Source organism: Gopherus flavomarginatus, chromosome 9 (assembly GCF_025201925.1).
Source record: "Gopherus flavomarginatus isolate rGopFla2 chromosome 9, rGopFla2.mat.asm, whole genome shotgun sequence".
In the NCBI taxonomy this organism is placed as follows: domain Eukaryota; kingdom Metazoa; phylum Chordata; order Testudines; family Testudinidae; genus Gopherus; species Gopherus flavomarginatus.
Genome location: NC_066625.1, coordinates 14,940,034 through 14,958,787, shown reverse-complemented (window position 1 = coordinate 14,958,787; position 18,754 = coordinate 14,940,034). Strand labels below are relative to the sequence as shown.

At 40.3% G+C, this 18,754-nt stretch overlaps 1 protein-coding gene across 9 annotated transcripts in view; it reads left to right on the top strand.

The window, feature by feature from the left end:
- TRRAP (transformation/transcription domain associated protein) overlaps positions 1-18,754 on the top strand; it is a 170,009-nt gene that overhangs the window by 76,490 nt on the left and 74,765 nt on the right. For 6 of the 9 annotated variants that reach the window (XM_050966694.1, XM_050966693.1, XM_050966692.1 and 3 more), the window contains 11 exons: positions 1,072-1,230; positions 3,547-3,749; positions 6,006-6,127; positions 7,329-7,542; positions 9,112-9,291; positions 10,156-10,302; positions 13,544-13,663; positions 13,974-14,261; positions 14,802-14,939; positions 15,429-15,541; positions 16,008-16,143. In XM_050966694.1, the coding sequence (XP_050822651.1) occupies positions 1,072-1,230; positions 3,547-3,749; positions 6,006-6,127; positions 7,329-7,542; positions 9,112-9,291; positions 10,156-10,302; positions 13,544-13,663; positions 13,974-14,261; positions 14,802-14,939; positions 15,429-15,541; positions 16,008-16,143 (1,820 nt within the window). The remainder of the gene's footprint in view (positions 1-1,071; positions 1,231-3,546; positions 3,750-6,005; positions 6,128-7,328; positions 7,543-9,111; positions 9,292-10,155; positions 10,303-13,543; positions 13,664-13,973; positions 14,262-14,801; positions 14,940-15,428; positions 15,542-16,007; positions 16,144-18,754) is intronic. The other 3 variants (XM_050966696.1, XM_050966695.1, XM_050966691.1) reach the window with 1 other exon arrangement.

Below are 18,754 nucleotides of genomic sequence, written 5' to 3'. Positions count from 1 at the left end.
GGACAAAATAAAGTAAAGCTTTCAAAGCAGTCATTCTGTCTGTTAATAAAACACTGAAACTCTAAATATTGTGGGTTATTTGATGAATTATGAAGATGAAGAAAAGTGGGAAATGGTTGTTACCGCCAGAATAAGGTTTCTAGTCTATCTGTATACTGTGTGAGGACAGGTGTTGCTATATATCTTGTAAAATCAGCTGCCATACATGAACGCCAACATACTTCAGAGGCGCATCAATCACTACATTTATATCCAATATATGTGCACAGGCATTGCTAACAAATATACAGTTTGAGGAGAAAAATATGTATTTGTTCTAATACAGCTACTTAGGACGCATCTTTAATACTAAATGACAGCTCCTGCATAGCTCAAGTATGTACCCTTTTAATTATGATGATTTCTTATCTACTTAGTTACTGATATATGAAACTAATTAATGACATTCTGGGAGGATTACATCTATATGTCCAACAAGTATAATGCTTTATTTTCATATTATGGGATTTAAGAACTGACACTGTTCCATGGCATGAAAAAAGCTATTTAACAAGGCAAGAGTCAACTATTAGATATATTTAGGGTGTTTCTGTTGCAAAACTGAGCTTCTAACTGAGTAGAAAGGAAACTTTCAGAGAGCGAAATAGAAAAAATTGCAATTAATCTTGGTTTGCTAGCCTTTTCCATCATGCATCTACATAGATTTCCTGTCTTTGTAACAGGGATAGCTGAATATCCAAGGTAGGACACAACTTTCCAAAAGTAGAGCACTCTGCCTGTCCTTTCATACGACAAGTACAGAATTTAGTTTACTCAAAATAGGGCATGGTGTCCCTAGCCTCTGTTTGGCAGAAGCTGGGACTAGGCCACAAGGGATGGATCACTTGATGGATTACCTGTTCTGTTCATTGCCTCTGGGGAATCTTGTATAGGCTACTGTCAGACGACAGGACACTGGGATAGATGGACCTTGGGTCTGACCCAGTATGGCCATTCTTATGTTCATCTGGTTTCCTAAATTATGAATGATGATTTTAGTTGTCTTTTAAAGAGTTTTTGTTTATATCTTAGGTACTTTAATGATTCTGAAGTCTGCATGCAGTAACAATCCAAGCTACATAGACAGACTGATTTCAGTCTTCATGCGATCTCTACAGAAGATGGTCAGGGAACATTTGAATCCACAGGCTGCATCAGGAACAGCAGAAGCAACCACAGGTAGTAATGCAGGTCAATAAAAGTTTTAAATAATGTAATCCTATCATAATGCAGGGATTGAGTGGTTTTAGCTGCTTGTGTATTTGTTAAGGTTTTGAATTCCATAGTGTGTTGAATAATTTGAAAATAATCCAATAAAAAGTGAGAAATCTTGTTGAAAGTATCGACTGGAAAAAAATAACATTTTCGTATTCTTAATACCTTCTGAACAATTTAATATTGAGTCAAACATCAATTGGTTAGAAAATATTTGAAATGCAGTATATTTAAAAATAATTGGATTCTTCAGTATAGGTTGACACTCCTCTGCTTTCAGTGAATCTTAATTTAATAGGTGTAAGCTAATATTAATGAAGTAGTTGTTTGTGAAACTAGTTGGTGTCCTTGTTATCTTTTTTCAGCGGTGACTTTATCAGTAGATGGAGTTCTGCCTATCATCAAATGACCCAAATAATGAGTCAATACGAAATGCAAAAGTGCTGCTAAAGAAATACAGTGCTATTAAAGAACAAAATATTTCAATTAATGATGAAGCTGCTGAGGAAAATTGTTTGGAAGAAGCACTTCCAATATTAGATTTCTAACTAGCATTCTAATTACACAGACTAGAACCTTGTGAATTGAGACTAATCCCTGAGTAACTCAAGACAAATTATTAAATTTTGCAGATAAGCAAGTCAGGAAATTAACAGAATAAGAATACTGCATCACAAAATATTATTTTCATTTTGACAAGTCTAGCTTCAATTATTTATACCTCATGATTTATTGGTATACTTTAATAGTTGTCAAAGTATTATTAAAATGAGGCCTCACCACCTCCTTTCCAACCGAATTCTTTTCACATGGACATGACCATAAGGGAGAGCTCTCCTGAAGAGAACTGTGAGCCATTATTTTGAGTATGATACATAGACTGTTTTTCAAAGTGTTTATAGGGGTTTGTATCCATGGTAACATTTTCTGTTTTTGTTTTAATAGTTCCCTAGAATTTTCCATAAAGTTGTACCCATAAAGAGGCCTTAACCATGTTATCCTTTGATTGCAGGATGGATTGATTTACAACTAAATTATAATTAGGCCTTAACATATTTTGTGTTTATATTTAGCTTTCATTTTAAAAGGTGTATTATAGTTTAAATAAAATAAAAAAAACTATTTAAATCAACTATACATTTTAAAAAAATGATATAAAAAATCATTGCTTACCCACCCTGCTTAACTGGGTATGTGGTAGTACTGGGAGGTATAGAGGATCACAAATTGAATATAATTCTACAAGGTGATGAAGTTGCAAAAAATGCTAATATTCTGGGTGTGTTAATTTAAGCATTATATGCAAGACACTAGAGTCAATTGTCCTGCTCTTCTTGGCACAGGTGAGGGCTCAGCTGGGTACTGTGTCCAATTCTGGGTGCCACACTTTTGGAAAAATGTGCATAAATTGGAGAGAGTCCAGAGGAGATCAACAAAAATGATAAAAGGTTTAGAGAACCTGACCTATGAGGAAAGGTTAAAAAAACTAGACATGTTTAGTCTGGAGAAAAGAAAACTGAGGGGGTAGCTGATGAGTCTTCAAATATGTTAAGGGCTGTTACAAAGAGGACTGTGATCAATTGTTCTCCATGTCCACTGGAAGTAGGACAAAAAGTAATCCACTAAAGCTGCAGCAAGGGAGCTTTAGGTTACCTATTAGGAAAATCTTTCCAACTATAAGAATAGTTAAGTACTGGAGCAGGCTTCCAAGGGAGGTTCTGGAATCCCCGTCATTGGAGGTTTTTAAAGAACAGGTTGGACAAATACCTATGAGCGATGGTCTAGGTCAGGGGTTCTCAAACTGGGGGTCCGGACCCCTCAGGGGGTCATGAGGGTATTACATGGGGGTCACAAGCTGTCAGCCTCCACTCCAAACCCCGCTTTGCCTCTAGCATTTAAAATGTTGTTAAATATATTTGAAAGTGTTTTTAATTTATATGGGTGGGGGGGTCGCACTCAGGTTTGCTATGTGAAAGGGGTCACCAGGACAAAAGTTTGAGAACTGCTGGCCTAGGTTTACTTGGTCCTACCTCGGCTCAGGGGACTGGACTAGATTACCTTTTGAGATCCTTTCCAGCCCTGCGTTTCTGTGATTAGATGTTTCTTGTGTAATGTGTTCATTGGCTTGCCTATCTGTTGCCTTGGAGAAGGGGTGATATTTAGCAGTTATCAGCTTCACAGATTGTTAGCAATGTTAGAACTTGAAGGTTCTACTGTGCAGATCACACTGAAATCATTTTTTTCAGGCATATGAAATGACTGATGAATAAAATTATGCACTTCTATCCATAGCAGGTACAAGTGAACTGGTAATGCTGAGCTTGGATCTTGTGAAAACTCGTCTTGCAGTGATGAGTATGGAGATGAGGAAAAATTTTATCCAAGCTATTCTAACATCTCTCATTGAAAAATCTACTGATGCTAAAATTCTTCGTGCAGTGGTAAAAATAGTGGAAGAATGGGTGAAAAACAATTCTCCAATGGCAGCCAATCAGGTAAATTGAAAAGTTAAATCAGGTGAAAATCCTTATTCCAACCAAAAACTAATGAAAACCTGTAACTTGCATTTTCTGTTCAGTGTTTGACAAAGGATTCTGTAAGGACCTAAATCTCTGCATATTTTTAAGTGCCGTCTATAAGTTGTGAACACTCTGGGTTCCCAAGGAAGAAATGAAGTTAAGAATGCTCAGCACATTATAGGCTACATTTTCCCTTTCATGTGAAATAGTGCTTTGCTAAGAAAAATATGTATGTTTTTTTTAAAGCCAAAGGTTCAAGTGTCCAAAAGCCAGTATTATAGGGCCATGTAAAGTTGCTTCAGTTAAAGTAAGATGATGGAATATTTGTAGGTGAAGCTATATCTTACCAATTACATCACTTTCCATAACATCATGCAGTGTCCTTACCTATATCTTATTTCTGAAAGAATTTGGCAGTGAATGAAGTCCAAATTGTGCGTTCAAGCTAAGATCCTGATTCAAGTTTTTAAGTTTACAGGCTGAAAATTTTAGACTGTTGAAAATCTTCTTTCTGTGGTGTGATGAGTACATATTTTTATGCCTATTGTTGTGTGCGTACTGTGGGGCTTTTCTCATGCAGTGACCCAAACCCTTTTATTCTTACTTACTTCACAAGGCATAATTGCTTTTGTCATAAGTGTAGGGGTTTTTCCTGCTTTGTTCTTGCCTCAGTTTTTTGTGATAGGCATAGATAGGCTCTTGAAAGGAATGTAGTAGGGGGGTGTTGATCATTGTAGCAGAGATACGTCTGCAGGTTTTGCATCTGATGTTCTGGCAGGGTCTGATGCTGCTTTGAGTTGCTGTGCCCTGGTGTGTAGGGAGCTTGCTTTGGGTGATGAGCTTGTAGAGGTTGCAGCGTTGTTTGAAGGCTAGAAGTGGGAGTTCAGGAAAGATTTGTTTCAGGATGGGGTTCCCCATCAAGTAGGGGTTGTAGTTGTTTGATATTCAATATGGGTTCTAGTGTCGAGTGGTAGCGACAACTAGAGGTGTGTGGACAGAGAGGATTTTATTTCTGTATTGAAGCAGGTTCTCTCAGGGTATTTGGGTGGCCCTTGCAATATGCACTAACTACTTATGCTGAGCAGTCTCTTCCACATTGCATGTTGCTGTGATGCTGAGAGTTCCTTTCCCAGACCTGAAGAAGAGCCCTGTGTGGCTCAAAAGCTTGTCTCTTCCACCAACAGAAGTTGGTCCAATGAAAGACATTACCTCACCCACCTTGTCTCTCTAGTATGGTTCAATGGCAGTATAACCTAAAAAATTGTTGTACACCGTTCTGGACCACTGGTTGGTCACAGTATTTATAGTCATAAGGTTGTCCATACTAGGTCAGACCGTGGTCCATATAGCCTGGTATCCTGTCTTCCAATGGTGGCTGGTGTCGGATACTTCGGAAAAAATGAGCAGAACAAGGCAATTTATTGAATGTTCCATCCTCTGTCATCCAGTCGCAGCTTCTGGTAGTCAGAGGTTTAGGCATACCCAGAGTATACGGTTGCATCCCTGACTATCTTGGCTAATAGCCATTGATGCACCTTTCCTCCATGAACATAAAATTCTTTTTTGAACCCTGTTTCCACAGGTTGACTGGGTGGTGTGTTAATAAGTACTTCTTTATGTTTGATGTAAACCTGCTACCTGTTAATGTCATTGGGTGACCCCTGGTTCTTGTATTAGATGAAGGGGTAGATACGCTTATTCACTTTCTCTACACCATTCATGATATAGACTTCCATCATATCCCCCATTAGTCATCTCTTTTTTTTTTCTCTAATATGAACTGCCCCAATCTTTTTAATCTCTCTCCTCATGTGGGACTTGTGCCAGACCCTTAATAATTTTTGTTGCCCTTTTCTGTACTACTTTCAGTTCTAATATCTCTTTTGAGATGGGGTGACCAGAACTGTCTACAGTATTCAAGGTGTGGGTGTACCAAGGATTTATATAGTGGCATTAGCTATTAAACAATTAAACTTTTTTATCTTTAATGATTTTAAGCATCCATAGCTTTATTTATTTATATTTCCAGTGTAATATCTATGCTAAAACTATAAATACTTTAGAGTTTTGGGGGCTTTTTTACTTTTAGAAAGCATGACCTTGTGTCAAGCCATTTTTAGTGTAGGAGTGAAAAAAATGGTGTAGAAGATGGCTGAAATGTACTTTGAACATGCCATTTCTCCTTGTGTTTCAAGATGAATTGAGAAAATTAATCATGTCTCTTTTTAACAGACACCTACTCTCCGGGAGAAGTCCATTTTGCTAGTGAAAATGATGACCTACATTGAAAAGCGTTTTCCAGAAGACCTTGAATTAAATGCCCAGTTCTTAGACCTTGTTAACTATGTCTATAGGTAATTATAGCAATTAATCAAGTATTGTAGCTTATTGGTTCATAATTTGTACCATACATGACCTTTATAACATGCCATCCATCTTTTAGGGCTATACTAGATTTGTTGTAAAATGCACAATCAGCTCATTTCACTGAGACTGGAGTGAACATATTTACATATTCACGTTAGATCTTCAGATGCAAAATCTTTTTACAGCCCATGCTCCCAGCAAAAAGAAAAGGGGCTGTGGCATCTTCATAGTTAATCGTGATGTAGAGATAGTATTGACTGCTATTGCACTGTCCCTCCTTTCCCCTTTATATGAAGCTTTTCTCTTGGAAGCTTATTGTAATGCATATTTTTCTAGTTAATTAGATAGCCACACTTGAATCTTCTAGCCGTTTATAGAAAAACATTTACAATAATTGCCTCACCACAAAATAGGTGTGCACTTCTAGTAAGTTATAATGACCACTAAGGAATTTTGTACTTTAAACATATGCCTTGTTTTCAGCCATTCAGAGCCAGCTAGCAGAGTAGCAGCAATTGTGCAAACCCTTAGTTGTAGACAAGGCAAACTGCAATTTGCGTCAATAGAGCTTACCTGGGTATTTCAAGCAGAAATAACCTCCACCAGTGTAAATCAGAGAGATTGTCTTGTCCACAATAGAAGTGTGCAGTTAGACCCCTGCATGTATGGCACCTGGCTAACAAAATTGTCTACAGTGATTAGCATTGTATACACATGAACTTCTCGTTTGAGTGTAAGATGTTTTAAAAGCAACTCGTATAACCTCCATGGCGCAGGAGTGATTCCACCACCCAAAATTCCACCTTGCTCAGTCTGGACAATGGACTCATAGAGAAACCATTGAAACGTTGTATTACTCATTTGAGCCTTATAGCATTAAGCTCGTAGAAAGGTTTGCTGCAGAGCTAATCCAGAGAGATAAACAGTTACATCCATTGGACAGGGTGGGTCTCTTGGCCATTGTGGTATTTGTTCTTGTGATTTGACTCCATGTGAGATGTTCTCAAGGGACTTTTGATATGTCACAGAAACTTATGCTTTTTTTGGTAGTAGACAAAGCCACACTTGACTCCAGGTATTAATATCTTCCAGAAATTGGTAGAACAAAAGAAAATATCCTCTTCCTAAATAAATATGTGACACTTTCAAAGGTCTGTGTATTATCAATTGCTTATGCGTTCTTCCTAGGGATGAGAATCTTTCTGGAAGCGAGCTCACTGCTAAACTTGAACCTGCATTCCTTTCGGGGCTGCGTTGTGCTCAGCCGCTCATCCGAGCCAAATATTTTGAGGTCTTCGACAATTCCATGAAGCGTCGTGTCTATGAACGCCTACTTTATGTAACTTGTTCTCAAAACTGGGAAGCAATGGGAAATCACTTTTGGATCAAGCAGTGCATTGAAGTAGGAAAACCATTTTTTATGAGAACCGTGAATGTAATTTTAGAAATGATATTTGCTGCTCTTTTTTCTTATGAATGTATAGATGTACTGTGTGTATCTTGAAAAGTGATATAGCCCGTAAAACTCCCCATATTGAGGGTACCATTTTAGATGCTCAGAACATTTTAAAACAAGTACTAAGCTTTTAAATATTGAAAATATAGTGCCTGGAAAATCTCTGCAATCATGCTCTTGAATCCAGTTGACAGTGACTCCAGTGGCTGTATTTTAAAGCTTTAAGGCTTCAGTTTATCTGAGAAAAGCTAGGCAGTGCTCAGAATTTCTTCAAGCAAAAAATGATTTACAAACAAAAAATGACTGGAGAAGGAATCTTTTTGACAGATTGAATCCTAAAAGACAGATCAGAATGGAGTGTCAGAACTGTTGCTGAGAGAGATTTTAAAGGGGGATTGCTGTGGTGTGAAACCTGGTTTCTGATCATTTTATCTAAAACAAAACATAACTAAATTGCCAATTTCTTTGAAATGACCTGTATATCAAAATCTGAGTATAAAATAACCAAGCACAAAGCAGTCATTTTATTAACTTCATCATCTGAGAAAGATCAGAGCAGCTTTCAGGGTGATAAGGAACAGCGGGAATCTTGTACATATCTGTTTAGGTAAGCCATGTATTTTAGTGGAAAATTGTATACATTATGTAGATATAGACACTAAATTTAAAAAAAAATCCATAAAAATATGATGCTTAGATGCAGAAAACTTTTGTTCCCTATGTGTCCTTATGGGGTCTCTAATCTTACTTTCCTAACATATGACAATACATTTCCTGTTAGAGCTATAATCAAATGGCAACCTCAAAGGCACAATAACTCACCACATATCAGTGACAGAAGGTGATGAGCTGAAGATGGAATTCCACTTTCTTCTCTGAATATGTGTGGCACCTCAGCTCTGACCTAGAAGGGGCACATCTAGCAAAGAAAGATTCTCCATGCCCATTCAATCTTTGGCCCTTCTAATACTGCCAGTAGAGGGACGGCTTAATGATCAAATGTCCATGTCCCAGACTCTCGCTATCTAGTTTTCTCCAACTGCTAGGCAACTTCAGTTGCCATCTTAACTTTCTTATTGACCCTTTTGTACTTGAACATATAGAGCGGAGAATGTTATTGCGTTTCCTTTCTGTGTTGTTCTGTTCAGTCTAAATCTTCATCGTTTTAAGATTTGTTTGAATTTGTTCCTATTTCAGAAACACAGGAAGGGTGGGGGATATCTCGAAAACAACAACAATAACTGCTCATGAACCAGTTGGTAGAAACAATTGCTCTGATGTAGATAAAGTAGATAAAATTTTGACTCATTCAGGCCAGCCTGACATCCAAACTCAATTTGTAAAGGGAAGTTCAAGCTGTTAAACATAGTCTCCCCATTCGCTGTTGATTTGAGAAGGACAGAGGCCCCTTATGACAAGGAAAAAAGGTGCAATACAAAATAAATCAAGGACATGTGTTCTTAAATACATCACATGCAATGTGTTAAAACCTTCGCCTGTTTTTTAATTTCTTAGCTCCTGTTGGCAGTGTGTGAAAGAAACACTACAATTGGCACAAGCTGTCAGGGAGCCATGCTTCCATCTATCACTAATGTAATCAACCTTGCTGACAGTCACGATCGGGCAGCATTTGCTATGGTAACCCATGTCAAACAAGAGCCTCGAGAAAGAGAAAACAGCGAATCCAAAGAAGAGGTAACATTTTATTTTTATTTTACAGCAGATGATGATGTCTCACCAAGCACAGTTTATGGGACACATCGTAATGCTAGTCTGAATTGCTATACATGTGTGTAAAGTGATGTGCAGTGACTATAGCAGCACACCTGGTGTAAACAAATAATGAAGTTAAGTAATGTAATTGTAATTACATTTTTAAACAATGGTTTACGACCATTTGACTTACTTGCTCTATGAACCCATGTTCATTCATAGATTCATAAACTTAAGGTCAGAAGGGGACCATTATGGTCATCTGGTCTGACCTCCTGCACAATGCAGGCCACAGAATCTCACCTACCCACTCCTGGAACAAACCGCTAACCTATGTCTGAGTTACTGAAGTCCTCAAATTGTGGTTTAAAGACCTCCAGCAAGTGACCCATGCCCAATGCTGCAGAGGAAGGCGAAAATCCTCCAGGGCCTCCGCCAATCTTCCCTGGAGGAAAATTCCTTCCCGACCCCAAAGATGGCGATCAGTTAAACCCTCAGCATGTGGGCAAGACTCACCAGCCAGCACCCAGGAAAGAATTCTCTGTCGTAACTCTGATCCCACCCCATCTAACATCCCATCACAGACCATTGGGGATATTTACCTGCTAATAATCAAAGATGAATTAATTTTTAATCTTCCGTCTACTCTAGATGACTGCTTTGACCCTTTCTTTCGCCCTAAACAGTAGGAATTAAATTTTCAAATCCTAAAAAAAATGACAATAATAGATAACAAAGGATGAAATAATGAGTAGCACGCTTTTTTTGGTATGTGTACAGAAATGAAGTGGTGGTAATCATTTACTTGAAAGTGTCAGAATTATAATTGGCCTTACTTTTGTGTAGGATGTGGAGATTGACATTGAATTGGCTCCAGGAGATCAGACGAGTACACCTAAAACCAAAGAACTTTCTGAGAAAGACATAGGCAACCAGCTACACATGTTGACCAACAGACATGACAAGTTTCTTGACTCTCTTCGAGAAGTGAAGGTTGGTATAGGTTATTGGTCGCATAACATGAAAACCATTGCTGAAATACTGAAATCTCAAAACTGTGGTGCGCACAGATGAATTCTTTTTTGTTTCTTTGGTTCCACTGTTCATTTTATTTTATGCTAATACTGAATATTTCATAAGTCTTTTGAAAACTAGAGCCTACCTACATATACATTTGGCTTTCTCCTGGTCCTCTCCCCCAGCATCTAACTCTATCCTTCACCTGTTCCAGGGGTCGGCAGCCTTTCAGAAGTGGTGTGCCGAGTCTTCATTTATTCACTCTGATTTAAGGTTTCGCGTGCCGGTAATACATTTTAATGTTTTTTAGAAGGTCTCTCTCTACAAGTCTATATATTATATAACTAAACTATTGTTGTATTGTAAAATAAACAAGGTTTTCAAAATGTTTAAGAAGCTTCATTTAAAATTTAAATTAAAATGTTGATATTACGCCACCGGCCCGCTCAGCCTGTTGCTGGTCTGGGGTTCTGTTCATCTAGGCCGGCAGTGGGCTGAGTAGGGCCTGCGGGCGGGACCCCAGCTGGGAAGGGTCTGGCAGCCCGGACCCCAGACCAGCAGTGGGCTGAGCTGCTGCTCAGGGGTTCTATCCGCTGGCTCCTGCTAGCCGGGATCCCGGCTGCTGGACCCACTCAGCCCACTGCCGGCCTGGGGTCCCAGCCCTGCCCACATACAGTGGGTACCTACCTTCTCCCTAGTTCTGGCCCAGTCTCTTCCTCTCTCTGCACTGAGCTGAGAGTGGGAGTGGACCGAGCAACAGGGCTGGGGGTGAAGGGTCTGGCCAGGAGCTAAAATGGGGGAGGGGGCTCAGGTTTGGGGCAGGAGGTTTGGGTGTGGTGGCACTTACCTGGGCAGCTCCCATTTGGTGTGAGGGGTGCAGGAGCTCCCGTTTGGTGCTCAAGGTGGGGGTGGGGATGTGCGGGGTGCATGGGATGTGGGGGGTGCAGGTGTCAGGGTAGGGGGGCTGGGGATGTGTAAGGGTGCCAGAGTCAGGGCTGGGGTCATGGGTGGGGGGTGAAGGAGTCAACAGAGGGCTGGGTGGTACAGAGCTCAGGGCAGGGACCTGTGGTGTGTGTGGGGGTGCAGGGCTCAGGGCAGAGGACTGTGTGTGTGTGGGGGGCGGGGGGTGGTCAGGGCTCAGGGCAGAAGGCTGTGTTACTGCCCCCCCCGCTCCTTGTCCCGACTACCCCCTCCTGGGACCCCACCCCATAGCTAAGCCTCCCTGCCCCTTGTCCCCTGATTGCCCCCCTAGGACCCTACCTGTCTCCTGACTGCCCCAACCCTTACCCACAACCAGACAGAACCCCCTGGACTCTTATGTCCCATCCAACCGCTCCCCGCCCCTTGACAGGGACCCCCCCCTGAACTCTGGACCCATACAACCCCACCTTGCTCCCTGTTGCCCAACCCCTCTCCACACCCCTGCCTCCTGACAGCCCCCCAGAACTCCCGACTCATCCAACCTCCCCAGCTCCTTGTCTCCTGACCACCCCCTCACCCTAACTGCCCCCCCGACCCTCCTTGCTCCCTGTCCCCGAATGCCCTGACCCCTATCCACCCCCTAACAGACCCTGGGACTCTCATGCCCCATCCACCCCCCCTGCTCCCTGACTGCCCCCTCCAGAGACTCCTGCCCCTAACCACCACCCCTCGGGATCCCACCCACCCTGCTGCCTGTCCCTTGACTGCCCCCACCCCTTATCCAACCCCCAGCCCCGAACCCCTTACCATGAGACTCCCTGCTCATCTGGAGCCCTGCCTCCATGCGCGCGCACGCAGCCCGGCCCTGCCCCTCAGAGCACTGCGCGTGTGGCAGCAGGGCTCCGGATAAGCGGGGAGCGTCTCCCTCCCCACGGAGCCAAACGCTGCCCCACGGGAGCGCGCAGCCCCGGACCCCAGAGCGCTGCACGCATGGCACCAGGGCTCCAGGGGAAGGCGGAGGAGGGGCTGGCGGCTTGCTGCGCTCGGCCAGCGCTCCGGCCGGGGAGCGCGGACCCTGCAGCTTGCTGTGTCAGCAGGATTTTTAATGGCACACGGAGTCCCAGCAGGCAGTCGCGTGCCATTAAAAAACGGCTCGCGTGCCATCGGTTGCCGACCCCTGACCTATTCCGTCATATTTCTCTCTTCCATTTGGGAAAAAAAAGCATCATCTTCCCTTTGCACAAGTTCTGAAAACAATAGGGCTCAGAGATTCAAGAGGTATAATCTTTGCAGCCTGTTTTACCTGGTCCTATCCCACTGCTAATATATTTGATGTCACTTTCATGGCTGCCATTGCTGCTCCTGTGGTATTTGTGGTGCTGATTGCTTTGGCCACCTCAACAGTCTTGAACTTTTGCAAGCAATAATAAGGTCCTGATTAACCTCCAGAACCTGAGGTTAAGGAGGCTGAGTGCGTGTCTTCTTTTAGGAATACAGTGACAACTGTTTAGTTATACTGACAATTTGAAAAGTTACTAATTGTTTTTCCAGTTACCTTTGTCAGTGGAAATTGTATACTATCATGCTGGTACTAAGTCTTACGGGCCAAATGTGGGTAAACACAGGGCATCTGGAAAACCCTGCCTTTGAGAGGATAAAATCAGGTGATTGGGCTCCTAACTTCAGTACACACAAATTTCAGGTTTTGCCAGATATGCCTGTTGCATTTAGAATTGAACTGAGTATCTGTTGCGTTTAGGTAAGAAAACTAGTGCCACGAAAACACAAGAAAGGATTACATCAATTTGTAAAGCATGGTAACAGATTATAAACAGCATTGGCTTTTAATATTTCATAAGAAGCTAGTTGTTAGATGAGCGCTATTTTGTGATACTCTGATCACATCAGTAGATCTAGCCATTTAGCCTGCTTGTTTTGTCTTACCACCAAATAGTTGGCACCCCCACTGGTCACCTTTTTCTCTTCTCTTCCTTGAGAGTGTCTTACTTTTTTATTTGTAGCTTTTATAGTCATGAGTTGTTGTCTTAATAAACATGGAAATATGATTACATTTATTTCACAGTAGTTTTCTCTTTCCATCTAAGGGAACTTTTGAAAAATTATATTGGTTATGGAACACTTGGGAAAACAAGTAATGTAACTGCTTGCACACATCTTGGGGAAGCTTAGCTGTTGGACTGTATCATACAGTAACTCTTCCATGGTGCAAATTCATTGAAAGGTTTTTCTTTTTTTTTTTTTTGTTACATCCCTAATTGTTTCTCTTTATTTCTAGACTGGAGCATTATTAAGTGCCTTTGTTCAGTTGTGTCATATCTCTACACTGTTAGCAGAGAAAACTTGGATCCAGCTTTTCTCCCGATTGTGGAAAATCTTATCTGATAGACAGCAGCACGTGAGAATCATTTTTGTGTCTTTTTAGTAGTAGCTGGTGTTTCAGTAGATTGTAATTTTCTGCCATAATTACTTGTTCCCTCAATTTAAAAAATATCAATTTCTAGTGTTTCCTCCAGCTATATGTCTTAATACTGGTTGCTTTTGAAAGAAATTGGACCCTTCAGATTTCAAAGGGAATTAATCTTTTCATGTTTTAACTACTATATGAAAATTCCCTGATCTGTAGGTATTAGTAAGACTTTAAATATGACCTAACTGTTGGAAAAGTGTGAATGAAATAGTCACTATTTCTGTTGTTTTAATTCCAGGCTCTTGCAGGTGAAATAAGCCCTTTCTTATGCAGTGGTAGCCACCAAGTGCAGCGAGACTGCCAGCCGAGTGCACTAAACTGTTTTGTGGAAGCAATGTCACAGTGTGTTCCTCCCATTCCCATCAGGCCCTGTGTGCTTAAGTACTTGGGTAAAACTCACAACCTGTGGTTCCGTTCCACACTGATGCTGGAGCATCAAGCCTTTGAAAAAGGCTTGAGCCTTCAGATTAAACCTAAACAGACAACAGAATTTTATGAGCAGGAAAGCATAACCCCTCCTCAACAGGTAAGGAATAACATTAATTAAATTATAATAGCCTAATAAAGGCAGAGGAGACCTAGGGTGACCATAACCAGCTACACAAAAGTTAAACGTAAAAGTATCTGTCCACACTGAGTGCTGAAGTGTGTAGCTATTATGTTAGTTACTATAAAAAGACCTAATATGCTAGTGGAGACAAGCTAGGTCAGCACATGAGCAAGTTTTGAGAGAAGTTGAATTGAATTGTAATATGAGGCATTGTTAATTTTTTATATATCCAGTGATAGCAGACCATTTACTTCCTGGGTTTTCAGAGTGATCATACAGTGGAGGTCTAGACATAAAAATTATGAATGTCATATTTAGAACTTAATTGTTATTTTCATGTCCTTTTTTCTTACCCTATGTTGTGTGGGTTTTTATCATACGCTGTACTTTAAAATACACCAACTAACATGCTTTAATGTGTAAGGCATTTACTTAATACAAACATTGTTCACAAAAATATTACAGCAACATTTTGACCTTAGAAGAATGTGCTTGGTTATTTGCTGTGTTTTTTAGGAAATACTGGATTCCCTAGCTGAGCTTTACTCTCTGTTACAAGAGGAGGATATGTGGGCTGGACTATGGCAAAAGCGCTGTAAATTTCCAGAAACAGCAACTGCTATTGCTTATGAACAACATGGCTTTTTTGAACAGGTAGTGTTTGCACAATATAAGGACATTATTAAACTTTGCTCTATATCAATTAACTATCCATATAAGCATACTAAAAGCCCACAAAATGTGTGGGCTTTTAGTATGCTCTAAACATATATCTTTGTTATTAATAAGAACAAACAAATAAAAAATTCATTTGAGTTGAGGCTAATGTCTCAAATAAAGCTTCTTCTGTATGAAGTATTAGTTGAAGACTCTATATGGTACCTTGCTAAGATATGTTTGAATATAGCCAGAACTAGTTTCCTGCAGTACATCATTAATTTGACTAAGAAACATAAAATTGTAAATAGGAAAATAAGTTAACCCTCCTAATTTATTATAGGATCGGTTAATAAAGGTATTTAAATAGAGTTTTTAAATCACGTACGTGTCTTCAAAAAAAAATCTTAATGAAATGCAATCAGATATATGTTTAGAGCAGATATAAATCTAAAATGAAGTGCCTTTTTTTAATTTTTCTTTTAGGCACAAGAAACTTACGAAAAAGCAATGGAAAAAGCCAAAAAGGAACATGAACGAAATAATGCCTCCCCTGCTATCTTCCCTGAGTATCAACTCTGGGAAGACCATTGGATTCGGTAACATTTTGAAATTGGAGCAGAACGATGTTGTTACAAAAGTAGTACTCTAGTAGTTTAAAACATCGATTACTAAAATAAACTAAGCCCGGCGCATTTACGATACAGAGCAACTTAGGGGAATACAACTTTATGTTGCTACTCCTTTAACAGACTTCAGAACAGCTATACATAAATCATTGCAAAAGTATAATTTGCTGTTTGTGGAAGCAGATTTCACATGGAATTTGTTTCCCCATTTAATATTGTGATCTGGGTCACATGAAAGTGCAGTTCCCCCTCTTCATACACTTCTATATTATGGTTTTTGTTGTTGTTTGTTTTTAATCCTGCAGTCTATTTATAACTACTGCAATGCCTTCTAAGCATTTTTCAAACATACATGAATGCAGATGCTCTCCTGATATGAAATGCTTGAAGTAACTTTTAAGTAACTCTTGCTAACATCATGTTTTCATTTTCGTAGCTGCTCAAAAGAGTTGAACCAGTGGGAACCTTTGACAGAGTATGGCCAGTCAAAGGGCCATATAAATCCTTATCTGGTACTTGAATGTGCATGGAGAGTCTCAAACTGGACTGCTATGAAGGAGGCATTGGTGCAGGTGAATATTTTTCTTTGAGAATGTGCAGAGATAACATTTTGTTTCACTGTTCATTGTGCTGATTGTGTTTCTTCAAAGTCAGCATTACAACTCATTTCATAGAAGCAGTGAACTCCTTTTTGGGGATTTTCTTCTATGTAGTACACAGCTGGGTATTTTGGCAACCAGAGCATATTGTTTCAACAGACTAACTTGGGTCTTTCCTTTTTATTTTTTCCTCACCTTTCTGTCTCTTTGCAAAGCTTCCTTATAATTCAGAATTGATATTTCATAGCAGGGTAGCAATCACCAGGGTGGGTCAAGGTTGGGTCATGGTGTCAAATTATTAAAAAGCACGAAGTGGCTGACTGGTGAACATGCTGGTGCCAGTAGTGATTTATGGGGATGCTTGCAGAAGCATTTACAGTGCTGCATAAAAAACATATCTTGCAGGGGCTGGGGGAACCCTAAGCATCAAACCAATACTGGTGGGCTTGTGTGATTTAAGGTGGTAAGGGTAAGATAGGGATGGGGAAAATAGATGTTGCCTATCCCTTTATGGTTTGTTGTTCCGGGAAACGAGGGATGCTGATATGAAAATCAAACTGTTGTACCTTTTATGGATGGATAGATTGTAACTAAACTCCCAGTTTTTAAATGAAAATGCCCTCTGTCTGCAATGTTAATGTAAGTTTAGATGCTTTGATTTTAAGTGATAGAGCATGAGTACACCTGGCCCTTTCCTTTAGAGTCTTATAATTAACATTACTGCTTCCACAACCATTTACTGTGTATAGTTTTGCAAGGCTGTTAGGGTGTGCAAAGGCCCAGATTGACACTTACATAGGAAAACCTGTAATCACCAGGAAACTGTCTGGATAAATTTTGGTTTCCCTTAATTGACCCTTTGTAGGGAGGGGGATGCTTGCTTCCATGCGTTCTGATATTCCAAGATTGTCAGGGACATAGATAGTTAAATTCCAGGATATCCAGGGAGGACTGGAGTTTTTTGCATAGAGGTCCAGTGCCAGCCTTCATTCTGCTAAAATATGAGATTGTGAAGGGGAAAATGAGGTCATGGAAAGGTAAGCATTCCCTAGTGTTATCTGGACTTGCCTCCTTCCCACAACTGTGGAGCTCCAGCCTTGTGGAGTTATGGTGCAAGGTTTTGGGGTGCTTTGGGAAAATAGGGAGTATGCCACAAAACTCCCCACCCACATCCACCCTGTTAAGCTTGCAGCAGTAGAATTCAAAAGCAACCTCAGGGCATAATGCTGAAAACCTAAAACTTTGATACATTTTAATGTAGACCACATTATTTCATATAAAACTGCATTAATTATTAGTCATGCACAAGCTACTTCAACAAAAGTAACGTCTCTCCCTCTGCCTCCATTTGCTATTAATATGCTGGTAGGTAGGTTTGGCAGACTCGTGCTAGGTCTATGATAGAGAGAACTGAGTAAGACACACATGAAATTTTATTTGCTGGGTTTAAATACTGAATGCCTGGGATTTGGAGTGTACTTGCTGTTGTCACAGGCTATTGATAATGTGAGCAGATATTATTTTAGTGAAACAAGTATTGCAAATTGAGGCTGCAGGCTGTTTATATGCTGTGATTGAGGTATTGCAATTACATGCTTGGCAAATATGTGTTCTAATTTTTCTTAAATGTTATTGCTCTGCTCTGCAATGGCTATCACACGGGATATTTATACAGTGTGACCTATTGGAGGAGGACTGCTTACTGTGTTAATATTCTTCCACTTTCTGTTCAAATTATAAAAGACCTCTGAAATAACTGTTGGGTTTCTCCTTTTATTTGGCCTTTTTTTGAGTCTACTTAATTTTATTTCAGAATGAGTCTCAAATATTGCTTTTTACAGCAAATCCACTAAACTTTAAACTTTATAACTGCATTTTAAATAACCATATTGTAGCCAGGGCCACTGGCACCACCTATTATTAAGGTTGCCCAACACTTCCCATTATAAGACCCCGTTTTCAGCTGTGTATACTTTGCCAGTCTTTAACCACATAGGGTATAATTTTCCATACTGGGTGTCTGCCTCAGGGTGATTTTTAATTTCCTCCTAGAAAGGTTCAGCTGTTTCTGAGACCAGGCTTAGGGGAAAAAAATACATTGTTTTGCCTGTGTTAAATGTTTGAGACATCTTCTTTGAAATGGTCTACTATCCCCATACTTTGGAACAGGGACTTCATATTTGTGTCAGGGATGTATCTTTTGCCATCCTTGTAAAAATCCCTCCAAATGTTATATTTCAGTTTGCATGTGCTTTGTAGAGACTTGCTTGTGCATTGCAGCTAAAATATCTGAAGATTCCATGCTCGCTGAGTATGCCGAACCTCTCCCAGCTCTTAGCACTGGCCCGACTGCACATGTGCTGTCCCCTGATGGTGACTGAGCTTCTTTAGCCCAGGGCAACAGGAATGAAGATGACTGTCCCTCTAATGCAGTGATACTCAGACTGAGGCTTGCAAGCTGCAAGTGGCTCTTTAATGTGTCTCCTGTAGCTCTTTGCAGCACATATTAAGAGTGTGTGATTTAATTATTAACCAATCAGGAAGAGTTTACTATATTATTAACCAATTGCTGTTGATTAAATGA